Source organism: Pelmatolapia mariae, linkage group LG23 (assembly GCF_036321145.2).
Source record: "Pelmatolapia mariae isolate MD_Pm_ZW linkage group LG23, Pm_UMD_F_2, whole genome shotgun sequence".
NCBI classification, from domain to species: Eukaryota; Metazoa; Chordata; class Actinopteri; order Cichliformes; family Cichlidae; genus Pelmatolapia; species Pelmatolapia mariae.
The window spans coordinates 42,672,630-42,686,465 of record NC_086246.1 but is presented as its reverse complement, the minus strand read 5'-3'; the positions used below and the strand labels follow the sequence as shown (position 1 = coordinate 42,686,465).

The following is a 13,836-nucleotide window of genomic DNA, read 5'->3' as shown; positions in this document are numbered from 1 at the left end:
GTATAATTGAGAACTTTACGTAAAAAAAGGATCCAAATATTTTTAAATAATGCTCCCTGTGGGTCCCTCCCTGTGGGACCCCATTAAAAAAATCCTAGTCAAGATAAAACAAACATGAGAATGTAGCTTTATTTTTACATCTTCATTTATTTATTTATTTTTTACAAATGCTGTGAAAAACTACAACAATAACAGCAAAACGTAAGTAACCAAAAAAGAAGGCTGTAGATTAATTTATTGGAGATAGCTTCTCAGCTATCCAGGGCCTCTTCTGATTCCAGGTGCTCCTCCGATTTTTGAAAAACACCTTCTCCCTCTTCCTGCTCTCCAGCCCCACCTTCAGCCTCCAAATTCTCCTCCTCTCCTTGTCCCTGGCTGCTCATGGTAGCTTCCAGTCCTTCCTGATCAGCACTGGCATTTTGTGAGTCAGCTCCCTCCTCATCCTCATCTTCCACATCCATCTCAAAAACACGTATGTGCCTCAGATTGGTACTTAGCTGCCAGGAAAGAAAAAGTAAATGTTTGGCCACAGTCCACAATATTCATTCACTGGAATTCCCCCACTGCCAGAGAAACATGAGAAGACTGAAAATGGCTTAAACGACATTAGACTGATCACTGAAAAACACAGCAGTGCAGATGACTCATGATATCGTGAAACAAAATCCACATAAACTAAATATAATGTGAATTCTTACCACACAGGCCACTTTGCGGATTCCATTAACAGCTACAAACTGGGCTTTCATGTTTTCCAGTTCACGCCACTGATTACCCAACACCAGGCCTTGGGACGGGATGGAACTGCTCTGTTGGTCCAGCCTGTAAATATATGCCAAGGTTAGATGTGCACTTTAAAGTTAAAGTTTTAGCTTTACAACATGTCATAAACCAACTACATTTACATTTAAGTACCTCCAAAAGATTTAATAAAATAGTACTTAATAATCTGTGAACATGTGAGTAGTTTATAAGTGATATGATATATATATATGTATACTTTTGAGATTTAGCACCATAAAATTGGTGGTTTAATTAGATAAACACAACAAACATGGTTGTGACTACCAGCAATGCTATGTCATTGGCAAAAACTAGTTATGGTTTGAGAGCAATGTGATTATCAAGATTATCAAACTATGAGCACTGGACTATTTTTGGTGCGTGGGGTGAATTTTTGTTTATGAGTCATTCATAGAATCGTGTCGTTACAGGTACGGCAACTTTGACAAGTGTCCTGACAAAAACAGGAGGAGCCGATCAGTGTCTCGCATGCCTCAGCTCTGCTTTGTTGGTCATTAAACTGGACCGCTTCACTGTGTGTCTACTTTTTGATACTTTTTAGAGCATTTTCATGGGTTATTTTAATAATATTGTGGCTTGTTATGTGATATAGACCAAGAAGTTTGTTCTTCAGTTTTGGTGAATGAATTTATATAATATAAAAAAAATATTTAATAAAAATAAAACAATGGAAGGATGTCCAGGCAATGTTCAAAAAGGAATGTTGGCACTACTTTTGTAGAGTAAACTGTAACAAAATTATTAGTACATCCACTTTTTCCTTACTTAAAATAAAAGTGGGGTGTTTTATATTTGAGGTGGGCCATTTAAGTTTAATTTGGGAAGCAAGAGAGAGTCTAGACTGCACCTGGATGGGACTCGCTGGTGTTCCTAGTGTGTTTGCGTTGATGACGTATGTGTCACGTACCTGTGTATCTGTATTTTTTTTTTTAGATGTCAGAAAAAGATTTATAATTATTAAATGAAGATAAATCAAATATTGCATAAACACAAACCTCAGGTTTGGCTCCCAGTTGAATTCTGTCTCACAGCTTAAGCTGGAAGAAATTGGAATTTGAGCAAGGACACGCCTGGCGTTGAGTTCTTCAGATCCTTGTAAGACCACAGTTAGCATTTCATCGTCATAAAAACGAGCATCCAGGTAGCTGTAAACATAATGAGACCTGACAAAAAAAACCCCAAAACACACCTTAAAATCTTTTGGCCTTGCACAAACACCTCTCTCCAGGTGAGACATTTCTTTGCGTTTATATCTGTTAATACAGTAAAGGAACAACATAAGCGTGACTCACTGGTCTGCAGCATTTCCATCATCCCCACTGTCAAGGTGATGGGTGAGATTAATCGACATGACACTGTTTGGGATAGGTCTGCACAAATAAAACAAATGAGGTTAGAAATGAAAATCAAATATCTGGAAAAAAAAATCCCTCACTGAATTACAGAAATGTACCTGTTTGGATCAGTTCCTCTGCGTAACAGGTAGAGTTTGTGGGGTGAAATCTCTGGCATGCAAAACACAACATAATGCATTTTGGCCTTTTTGTCATTCCACCTATAGGTTGACAAATGAGTAACATTAATTAAAACCCCATCTTGCTTTTACAGATAAAAAAAAAACAAAGAACTGTAGGATGTTTGTGTTTTACATACAAAGATGGAAGTTCAAAAAGCCGAGGAGTGTTTTCGGAGCTAAAAAACAGGTAAATACAAATTTAGTCTCAGTGTATGGCTTATATTTAAAATACAACAGATTTTACACATAGGATTATACCTCTCTGGCACGTTGTACAAGGGCAAAAAGACGGCTTGTTTTACCGACTTTCCAATTACTTCCTACACACAAAGAAACAAAACAATTAAGAGAAGAGAGGACACAACATTGCCAGCCAGGTTTACTTTTTGAATGACTGCAGAAATCCACAGTGCACAAAACTTACAGCAGGTTTCTGTAGACAATCCTCAATCACATTCTCCATCATCCTCTTGACAAAGTGCAAAGACTTTTGGGGATATGAAGGAAACAGCAAAGGGCTCCCTAAATAAACCAATGAAACATTTAATCAGGTGACTAACAGAGGTATTTTGAGTACAATCAACAATTAAGTAGTTTCACGCCAAACAAAAAATTTAACCCAACTCCAAAACGCACAAAGGTGATAATTCACCTTTCAGGTGTGTGCTGTCCTGTAAAAACTTCAACCACTGGTTCCCCTTTGTGTTAGGTGGAGACACAAGGTCCTCATCTTCGTCCTTCAGGTACTGTAAATGTTATTAGGAAAGACAAACCACTATGCGGTCATGCAGGAGTTCCATTAAAAACAAACAAATAAACAAACAAACAAAAAAAGACCAGCTAAAGGTAAACATTACAAAACCATTTACCTGTCCAACTCGTTCTACGTTGAAGTACTTCCCTTTACGACCGAAGAGTTCCTCATTCTGTTAAACCACATTAATTTAAAAAGTTTAAAAAAGTCTTTAAACGTATTAGCATGCTTCTGCTATTATGCTGATCTCACCTCACTAAAATGCTCAGACAAGAAGTCAGCAACAAAGGCAATGTCCTTCTGAGTCATCTAAGGAGTTAAACAACATGTTATGATAAATAATGGATGTTAAAATAATCCCATGAACACTTAAATCAAAATAACATTATTTCTAACATTATTTTCCTTATGTGAATTTGTGCATTTCATTTGCTGGGATGTAGATTACCATACATAGAACAGGAGGAACGGTTTGTCAGTTTCTAGTTGTTGGTTTGTTAACTGCTTCTAGTAAACATTTAATAAATAAAAAAATAAAGCTCACCTTATTGAGTTCTGGTGGCACATGCTCCTCACACATTCTGAGCATTGCTGTGGGAAAGCAAAAAGTGTGTGAGCATATAAACAGTAATTTCAAATCTATAAATAAGACCATACATGCACATTAATTATTTTAAATGTTTCAAGATCAACAACTCTTTTTTTATTTCTTACCTACATACAGCCAACGGAAAAAGGCCTTAAAGTTTTTCATACTCTTGTCAATCACCCTAAATGACAAAAAAGTTATATTATACTTGAAAACAGAAGCACTAATTCTAAAAAACATGAACATTACTCAATTACGGTCCTGAACTTACTGCAGAAGTTCATTTGCTTTCAGGGAAAAGGATCCAACTGCTGTGATAGCGCCTAAAATAAAATAAAATAAAATAAAATACACACATGTGACTACTGACATAAAAAAAAACTGTTTTAAATCATTGTGCATGTCCTGAAATGCACCTTCTATAGCAGCTGCATCCAAGCCGAGGGGCTCAAACTTTTGTTTCCACAGGGCCATTCCTTTCACCTCACTGAGGTGATATAACAGAGCCTCTGAGCCACTGTAGCCAGCAAAAGAGAGCGACAGATTTAAAATGACAACCAGTCAGAGGGTAGGGCAGCCACGATGAAAAGTAAAAGACAAAATACCTCTGCAGGTGGCTTATTACTAGCTTCTGGATGCTAGAATAGGAAGACTCAATGGACTGTCCAAGCTTCTTCAATCCCTGTAATAGAAATTAATTTTAAATTAAAAACCCATCATTTTCAACTTCTCACAAAGTCTTATACCTTAATGCTTCTTAAGCCGTTTTTAGACATCGGAGACAAAACATTGGTGGCTTCATCAATATGTTAAAGTGACGGTATTCTGCCAACTGGACAAAAAGCCCCTTTTTACATAATTTACCTGAAGCCTTGATTTGGATAATTTCACAGCACTGAGAGAATGGCACACCGTACTCACACCTATCCTATGAGTTGTGAGAGCACTGAAAGTGACATCTAATGATGTCAGAGTTTCAGTAGTAGGTTATTTTAAAAATTACAGATGTCACAGCCTATACAGATACACACTTATTTTGCTTATTAGACATGAGCTATAGCATGGCAGCTTATTATAATGCTTAAAGTGTGACTCAGACAGTGATATACACAATGTTATTTGCTGTTACATCCCGTCTCCATGTTAGGAATGATTTGTTATTTATTTAAGCCATGGGAGTTGTGTCAGATGAGTAAAAGAATGCATGATTCTTTCACTTCTGAACAGACACTGCTGCTGTCTGACATTTCAGCTTTGTTATAAGCTCAGGAGAAAGACTTCTAGAAACAGCTGGATGCAAAAAACTAAAACAACACTAGAGTTTAATCTGACCTGTCTTTACCATAAATGTATGGTAAAGCTGAGTTTAGGTAGGTCTGTGTGTTAGGTTTATTTGTTTATTTATCTTTATTTAACCAGGAAGTAACATAGCACCGCTCATTGCAGGGGCCATGCAAAATTGACACATTTAAAGTGCAACAGATAAACAAGATGGCATACAATACACAAATACCCCAGGCTTCTCAAGAAAAACAACATGTTCCCCGGGATGCTTGCACTCACACCCTTATCATGGGCATGAATGTCATGGTAATTTAGGACTTTAATGATTTCTCTGAACTGTTCTTTTTCCAGGGTGGAGTAATTACACAGCATACATCTTTAACAACTTTAAAAAACAAGAATCAGCTTGCAATCCCTTAAGACACATTCTATGATACATTAAGGTCTGATGGAAGCAAATATTACAATGATGGAAACAGATTGGTTAAATATGTGTAAAACAAGTGCCAGCACCTACAGTTCTGCTCAGTGGAGAGAATTTTTTTTATGGAGGATAGGATTTATTTTTCACTCCAAAAAGAAAATTTGTGCAAGACCAGATGAGAAAATCTGGTAACCCAGTAACACAAACAATAAGGATAAGGTTGGATAACACCAGTCGTTGGGGAGTGGCTGGCCACTGTAAAAGGATATTTCTGAAATGGAAAGATTCCATAAGACTTTGTACTGACAAGTTTCAAAATTATTGGTCAAAATAGAATTATGTGAACTGTAATTGTGCATAAAGAGAAAAGAGGACACATGGGACTATTAAAAGGTGAAGAAAATGGGACTGGTGTTGATAGAATAATGACTTTCTTCCCCTCTTTCTAACTCTTCTTGGCAGAATTGGTTCAGTTCACTTTAAATTGGTTGGGTTCCTGGCAGGTCCACAGATTTTCCACAGGTCAGAGCTTGTGGAAGGCCATTTCAGAAGAAGCCTGCTTTATCCATTTCAAAACCAGTTCTGATGTGTATTTGGGGTCATTGTCCTACTGGACCACCCAACTTTGCCCAAGTTTCAACCGTCTAGCTGTTGATTTTAGGTGAAGCTGAAGAATTGGAAGGTAGTGTTCCTGTTAAACAGGAGTTTTTCCTTACCACTGTCGCCAAGTGCTTACTCATAGGGGTTTTTCCCTGTATTGTATACAGAGAAATATTAAGCGCCTCAAGAAGACTGCTGCTGTGATTTAGCACTGTATAAATAAAAAAATTTTTTATTTGTACTGCCAAAAGTATTAATTCATCTGCCTTGACATACATATGACCATACCTACAGGGCATAACATGATATCGGCCCATCCTTTGCAGCTATAACAGCTTCACCTGTTATAGCTGAGAAGAGGTTAATAAACCTCAAGTTAAAATACATTATAGAATATTCAGCATCACTTTTTAAGAGTTAAGTGAATGTGCCTATGTGAGTCTATATGCATAATTTTGACCCTGTGTGAAAACCTAAAATAAATTAAAGCTTTTACACCCGATTCTTGTTTTTTTTAAGCCATTAAAGATGTATGCTTTCCAATCATTCCTCACTGAAAAAAGAACAGTGCAAAGAAATCATTAAAAGTCAAAAATTACCATGACATTCATCCCCATGTATACTTCTGACCACAACTGAAAGTTTTCCATGTCCAAAGTCCACAGAGGGAAAATTATGACAAAAAGCAACTGTTTGAAGGAGTGTAGTTGATCACTGTTGGAGCTGAGACGGAGCAAGGTACAGAGGTAAACTGAAAGTTTACCCAGTATCATTTATGTACGCCAGTATATGAACTGAAATGCGGAAATTTGTGTTGTTCAGACCGTTTAATGTATATATAATGAGACACATTCACAGTTTTGTTACTAAAATGCTAAAAAAGTTACTAACTAATAGGAATGGTGTAGAAACTAATATAGGAAAAGACACATTCATGTGCTGCCACATTAGCAGAAGAGTCCATGAAGAAAAGGGACTGTAGCCTCACCTTGACTGTCAGCTGGTTCATGAGAAGAGCCTGCAGTTCAGGGCTGCAAGTAAAAAAACAAAACAAAAAGAGCAGTCTGGCATGATTTACCTGGAACTGCTGCAGAACAACACGCTGAGTTAGCAGCTCAAGATGTGTTGCTACCATCTACAGGACACTCTAGACATTGCAAATCCAAACAGCAGAAAAAAAACTTCATTCTGTCCCACCTGGACTGTCCCCACAGTAGAAGCTCGAGAAACTCATCTTGAACTTGAGTGCTTGTGTTCTTTTCCTGCACAAACTTAGTGAGTCGAAGATCCATCTGCATGAGGATGTCTTCCCACGCCTCACACATACAGGTAAGTGAGAGGTGCAGGTATTGCAGTAGGGTGGAGATGTGGGTGAACTTGCGTGCCATCCTGGTGACCTCAGGCAGGCAATCTGACAACAACCCTGTGTCCAGCTGGAAGAAGAAGACATAGGTTTAAGAGAAATTTAGGTAAAAGCAGAGAGGATGTCAGAAAATGGAAAAGTGAAGTCAAACAATCCGTCTCACCTGAACATAGCAGATCTCTGGGTTGTCGTCAGCAGATCTGACTTCTGTGATGACAGACAGAGACTTAAGATCACTGGACAGACTCAGGCTGCGGCACGTTCCCAAAACCTGTAGGGTGTTGTTACGACAACAAAAGCAGCAAAAGTTTAATCACTATTATTTTTGTGCAATTTAGATAGTAGTTTGTGGGATTTATTATTTCACCATTTAAAGTGGACCATAAGGGATTCTTTCCCTCATTTTCTGTCACATAGCTACTGATAATGGTAGATGCCCATACTAAATAAGGCCAAAGTTTTAAATAATAAGGTCAGCATGGTTTTAACAGTCCATTTCAGACAGTCTTCTTTTTATTCGTGGCTCTTTATGATGTCAAAGAGAGGCAATGTCTGAAATATGGTCACCCCAGACACAAAGACCTGGTTCTGAGCTGTGAGCACAGTTCACACTGTCTGTTTATGAGTGTCCACTAATCAGTAGAAAGTTGGCTTAAAGGGAGCGGTCCTAAAATAAGTTTGCTTTTGACATGAAGTCTGATGTTAAGTTGTTCTGGTGGCTAATACCGGCCCAGTGAGGAAGACAGGGTTTTGATTTGATGTTTACCTCGATCCATACCACTTTGGAGCTCTTCTGCTAATAATGTGGCAAAACCGATTTTCTACATTGCATATGGGCTTAATAGTACATTTCTTTCTGTTTTGTTACATTTCTCACACAGCTGATGTTTACATTATATGAGCTGCTGGTGCTGCAATAACATACGCTTACATTTAGGGGGTGTAACAGTCCTTCAGATCTACAGTTTCTCTTCATACCCTGGATTTTCTTTAGCGAGGCAGAATAACAAAAAACAATTCACAGGCCTGCTCACTTTATCAGAACTGGATCATGAACAAAAACAATAAACTCCATCTGATGTACTTATAGCTTTTACCAGATTAGCATGCTTTAACTAAACATTAACAGCTCTACATCTATATCACTTAGGACTGTCACAATACCTGATTATTGCTGATATCATGACATTCTCATTAAACTCAAAATAAAAAGACATTTTGAAAAACGCCCTTTGGGCTTCCTTCATTTAGAAGCCACTTAATGAAAATGTGATCAGTGTAAAGTAGATTTACAAGCAAACAAGCAAAAAAAGCCTTACCCCTTCCAACGTGGCAATCTTGTACATGCCATAGGCATAAAGCTCCACAAAGCTTGCATTTCCTCCTAGAACAAGTATGTTCAGCCTGCATGGAAACAACATAAGGTGGCGAAATCATTTACAAAGCACGCTGCATTTGAGATACTACTATTTGTTCATGTACTGATTATTTACCGGACTTCCCCCAGGAGTTTAAGTATCTCATCAGATTTTTCCTCACTGTGAAGCAGATAGAAAAATAGACTCAGCTGCTACAAGAAATGATCAAATCACACATTAGATAACAGCTCCATTTCATTAAAATGTTTTCCCACCTGAAGATCTTTGAAGTTGTACTATAGCTGGAAAAAAAGTTTGGACAAATATTAATAATTCATCCAAGGAGCTGTTTTCTTACAACTGCATGTGCCATTAATATTGCAGTTACCTCTTGGGGAGAGTTGGTAGTTTGGGAAGAAAGAGTCTGGATTCATCTTCGGAGTTGTAAAAAGAGCTGAGGGCACTGAAACACATCAAAACAATCACTCTCATTATTCTTCACACCCTCCACACCAATGGCTTGGTTCCTGAGCCTCAATCGATGCATACCTGCTCTCCTCAATCACCTCCATCCAGTGCATGCAAGTTACAGGACTTTGCATAGGAAACACATGGAGGATCTCTGCTTTCTCAACGTCACACAGGACTACCTGCTTAGTGTCTCCAAGACTGAATGCCAAAACTGAAGAGAGGATATATTACATCATGATTCCATCAAACACATGACTAAAAAAAGCAAAAGATGCACACAGTCACTCCTTACTTTTGCCATCTGGTCTCCAGGCAATCGCTGTGATCTCCTTCCCAGTATACTCACTGGGTGGTAGGGTCCATACACGCTGGAAACCAGCCAAGCGGTGAAGCAGCAACTATGGAAAAACATAAGCCAAGTATTTAAAGTATTAAAAAGCACACATACACACACAAAATATGGAGCTGTGTTTCAGAATAATTGTTTTAATATTACCTCTCCAGTTGTGTTGGCCAGAGCAATCAGATCTCTCTTTGGAGACCATGCCATACACAGTACAGGGTTAGGAAGTTGCTTCTCTCCTACTTGCCGGAAGGCAGGCATTTTGTTGGCTGAAAAAATGTTAATAAAAATAACAGATATCAGCTCTCAAAAATACTTGAAAAACACACTTTTTGTTAAGCGTTTCGTGAACGTTTTCTCTGTACAGTTTTGCTTTTATTTGTGTCAAAGCCAAAAAAATCAGCTAAGCCTTTGTTGAAGAATGACACTACTGTGCTTATGTCAAACTCTTTATTGGACAGCAGAAACAAATAGTATGTTCATTACCTCCCTTGAAACAAATAAATTTTTCACTGTGATACTGATCAACAATATTATTACAATTCACAAATCAGACACTACTATCAATCAGTTATTTGCAAAAAGTACATTAAACTAATTAATTAACAGCTTCAATTTTTTTTAGCTAATTAATTGTATTATTAGTGTTGTTGAAGGAAAAACTAAAGTCAGGTATCTTAGTAAGATGTTTGGCCACCAAGTGCTGCCAGAACAGATTAAATGTACCTTATCATTGATTTCTTCTCTGGAAATCAATGCTAAGAATGAAAAATTACTAAACAAACACATTCCGAAACTATAGTTACTTGTGTTAAAATGTAGATTCTAAAGAGTCTAATATGTCTTTAAAAATATATGCAATTTCCATGTAGATATATTTTTCCAGTTATAACATGTTCCTTGTCGTCTCTTTTATAAGAGAATGAAGAGGAAAAAAATTATATATAAAATAACTGGATGATTTATTAACATCTCAATATTACAGATGTCTTTTTAGCCTTAAATTTAAGGTTAGTACATACAGTATAGGGACCTGCTTAAACACTGATACCACTAGGCTGTTTTTTAATTGATTCACCATTCTGTTTATTTTTTGTGCTGTGGGCTGTTTCAAGCAAGATAAGACACAAGATAAGATATACTAAGATAGATGTAACTAATGCCTGATTCATTTTTGTGAGAGTGCATTTATGCACTTTTTTAAAAATGATCATTATTTACTGATGTTCATCTCTGTAAAAAATTTAATAAAACATATAACCTGCAGATAACACACTCATTGTACCTGTCCAAAGAAAAAGTTTCTGCAGCGAACCAAAGTTTTTGCACAAGTATTTCGGGGAACAGACAGTTAGGGGTCTTTGAGAAAAGGTAGCAGGGGAGATTAGCCTCTTCACACCACTAGCTTTTAACTTTTGGTGGCCCCCTTTTCTCCCTTGAAAATAAGATGAATCCACGAGTTTGATTTGGCAGATTTTGCACCAGATGTAACTCTCTCACTCACCAGGGAGCTTTAAAATAAGGTAAATGTGGTAACCACTACACAACACTCAGGCCACTTTCAGTTGAATACTAAACTGGCCCCTGTACTGGGGTGTCATATCAAAGTGCCTTGAGGCAACTGCTGTTGTGATTTGGCGCTATATAATTAAAAATGAATTGAATTTAAAATTGAATGTCTTTATGATTCAAAAAACTGAAACTAAATCTAAAAATACTTTGAACTTTCTAAAGGAAAAAAAGGTAAAGCAGAGTATTTTGAAAAACTGCAGTAATTTCTGACATAACTGCAATTTTTACCCACTGCAACGGCATCCAGTGGGTCACTACTGTTCCTTGGGAGTTATGCTTAACACTCAGGCCAAAGGGGGCAAGTGGAGCCAAACCATGCCCATAAAATGATCTCATACGCCAAAAAAGATCCCCTTAAACACAGGGTCAAAAGATTCAGAACTTTTCTTTAAGCTGTCACAAATCTGTATCTGTATTGTCGCGGACCTCTAATATGATTATGGAGATCATATTAAACAACACTGTTATAGTGCAAAAATCAGATTTCTTTATAGTTTTCTGACAGGTTCCTGAACCTCATGAGGTTACTTCTTATGATCTCTGTTAAAAACAGCCAGGCATTAAAAAATAAAAATAAATAAAATATCTAAACCTAATCCACAACCTAAATCTAAACTGAAGCTTCACTTACCGTTTAAAGCTGACAGATGAGATCTTTCTGTTCCACTGATATTATGCTAGCGGTTTTGCTAGCAAGCTAATGCGGAAAGAAGGCCATGGATAATATTTTTTATAATTTAGGACATTACAAGCGGGGAAATATGATAACCATAATACGCCACAGTGAGTTCCAAATTGCCTTGTGCCGCCGAAATTTTAATTTTAAGGCGGCTTCGCGATGTTTTACAACTACGCGGACGCCGCCATTTTTTTTCTTTTAACCAATCATTGCGGAGCGACGGCGGAAAGCAAGGGACAAATTTACTAAGAGAGAAACGCAATTTAATGAAACTTGAAATGACAACTGGAAAAGTGCAGATGGCACAAAGTTGTACTTCTCATTTCTCTCCTCTGATGATTTAAAATGTTTGTACAAACTAATGAGCTGCATCGATTACATTGACTGCTGGATTTATCAAATGTTATTAGAACTGAACAGAGACGAGACACAAATACGTGTTGTTTGTCCAAAAAGTCAAAAACAAAAAATTTCTTCTTATTTGTCATCAGTTTCTCTGAAACACAGTGAGCAAGTCAGGAACCTTGGCATAATTTTGGACAATGATCTCAGTTTTGATAATCACATCAATAAGGTTACCTTAACTAAAAATATATCTAAGGTTAGAAAATTCCCATCATAAGCTGACTCTGAGAAATTGGTCCATGTGTTCACATCAGGTAGGTTAGGTTAGATTATTGCAATGCTATTTTTTTTTTTTTTTTTTTTTTTACCTCTCAAGTCATTAGATTTAGACTTTTTAACTGTTCTTAGAATCAGATCTAAGTATGCTGAAGGTAGGTTCAGTTATTGTGGCCCTATTCTTTGGAACAAGCTACCTGCTGATTTGAGACCAATTACATTTGTATGCACATTCAAAAACACAGTAAAAACCTTTCTATTCACACAGTCCTACAATTTTTTGTTACAGTTTGTTTGTTTTTTATAATTTTCTTTTTTTTTTTACATTTTGTTTTGTTCTGCTTTGCTGTTTTCACTGCCTTAGGGCACTTTAAACCTACATAGTTATTAATATTTTTTCATTTTCTATTTTAAGCATGTCGACTTTTCATGTAATGAAATGTGCTATATAAATAAAATTGTCATTGTCGTTGTTATATGCAACACATGGCTCTTTCTGTATTGTTATACACCAACTAAAAAAAAGCAGAGACTTGTAAATTTTATGTCTGTATTGTTTAATGATTGAATTTAATGAGTCTAAAAACAACTGAAGACTGAAGCAAACAGTTTTTAGCACTTAAAAAAGCAGAGAGATGTGCAAAGCCATTTTAAATTGACACTGAAGAGTTTTAGCCATTCTTAATCTTCAGGAATCCATTGCAAAGAAACTGTTTTGTGTTGTGCACATTCATTTATGCACGTTTTAACATGTCTGTTTTTGTGCAGCACGAGAAACAGTACAAACACTTCAGCTGTAATAAATAACTCAGGAGCTTTTGACTGCCTGGGTGTATCCCTGGTTTATTTATGGAAAACATTTTCATTATTTTGTGTCAAAAGAACAACCTTTTAATTCTCTGTTGCATTAATCTTTTGGATTCATGTGTGTAGTACTTCTGGTTTCCTTTCACATGTTTGAGTTTTGTCCCCTGATATTTTTTTAATATCCTTTCTTTTATTCCTAGTGTCTCATGTACTTCCTTGTCTTTGTCTCAATCTGTTTTGTCGTAGTCTTAGTTTTCTTCCCTACCTTTTTTCTGACATTCCAGCCAACCAAGGTTTTTGTTTTGTTTGTGATTGTCTGCCTTGACCTCATTAGTTTTACATGTGTTGAGTGAGCCCTGTATTGTCTTGTCAGTCTGTCTGTCCCTGTTTGGCCCTGTGTGCCTTCAAACTCCTTGTGTGTTCCTGGATTACTGTTTTGTATTAGACAGGTACTTTTGTAAGTTGTTTTTAGCTGTTAAAAGCCCTTTAAAAATTAATCCTACCCCAGTGGCTTAATGTTATACAAAATTAGACATTACATAATTATACATAGATGTGTTGATATTTCTAAGCATTAGCAAATGATGTCTATGTCTGACCATATACCTATAACCAAAACACTGTAAATATAATTTATGATGGAAGACCTTT

General features: G+C 36.8%; 1 protein-coding gene across 1 annotated transcript; it reads right to left on the bottom strand.

The window, feature by feature from the left end:
- Window positions 1–146: 146 nt before the first annotated feature.
- anapc4 (anaphase promoting complex subunit 4) lies at window positions 147–11,947 on the bottom strand. Its single transcript, XM_063466561.1, has 27 exons — window positions 11,710–11,947; window positions 9,660–9,775; window positions 9,456–9,561; window positions 9,242–9,374; window positions 9,081–9,155; window positions 8,968–8,994; window positions 8,828–8,872; window positions 8,654–8,738; window positions 7,498–7,605; window positions 7,169–7,404; window positions 6,960–7,002; window positions 4,269–4,345; window positions 4,080–4,180; window positions 3,935–3,986; window positions 3,789–3,844; window positions 3,619–3,665; window positions 3,327–3,383; window positions 3,190–3,246; window positions 2,973–3,066; window positions 2,745–2,842; window positions 2,579–2,640; window positions 2,458–2,496; window positions 2,258–2,359; window positions 2,097–2,174; window positions 1,800–1,967; window positions 699–822; window positions 147–497 (listed from the first exon to the last, which is right to left on the bottom strand). The coding sequence occupies exons 2-27, from the start codon at window positions 9,765–9,767 to the stop codon at window positions 252–254; spliced, it is 2,424 nt and encodes an 807-aa protein (XP_063322631.1). The 5' UTR covers window positions 9,768–9,775; window positions 11,710–11,947; the 3' UTR covers window positions 147–251.
- Between the last annotated feature and the right edge of the window lie 1,889 nt (window positions 11,948–13,836).

Excerpts from the sequence above, each read along its gene's own strand:
- anapc4 (XM_063466561.1), bottom strand. The coding sequence starts at position 9,767 with ATGCCTGCCTTCCGGCAAGTAGGAGAGAAGCAACTTCCTAACCCTGTA. Across the intron at positions 8,739-8,827 it reads AAACTCCTGGGGGAAGTCCG|GCTGAACATACTTGTTCTAG; the intron begins GTAAATAATCAG and ends GTTTCCATGCAG. Across the intron at positions 4,181-4,268 it reads GTAATAAGCCACCTGCAGAG|TGGCTCAGAGGCTCTGTTAT; the intron begins GTATTTTGTCTT and ends TGCTGGCTACAG.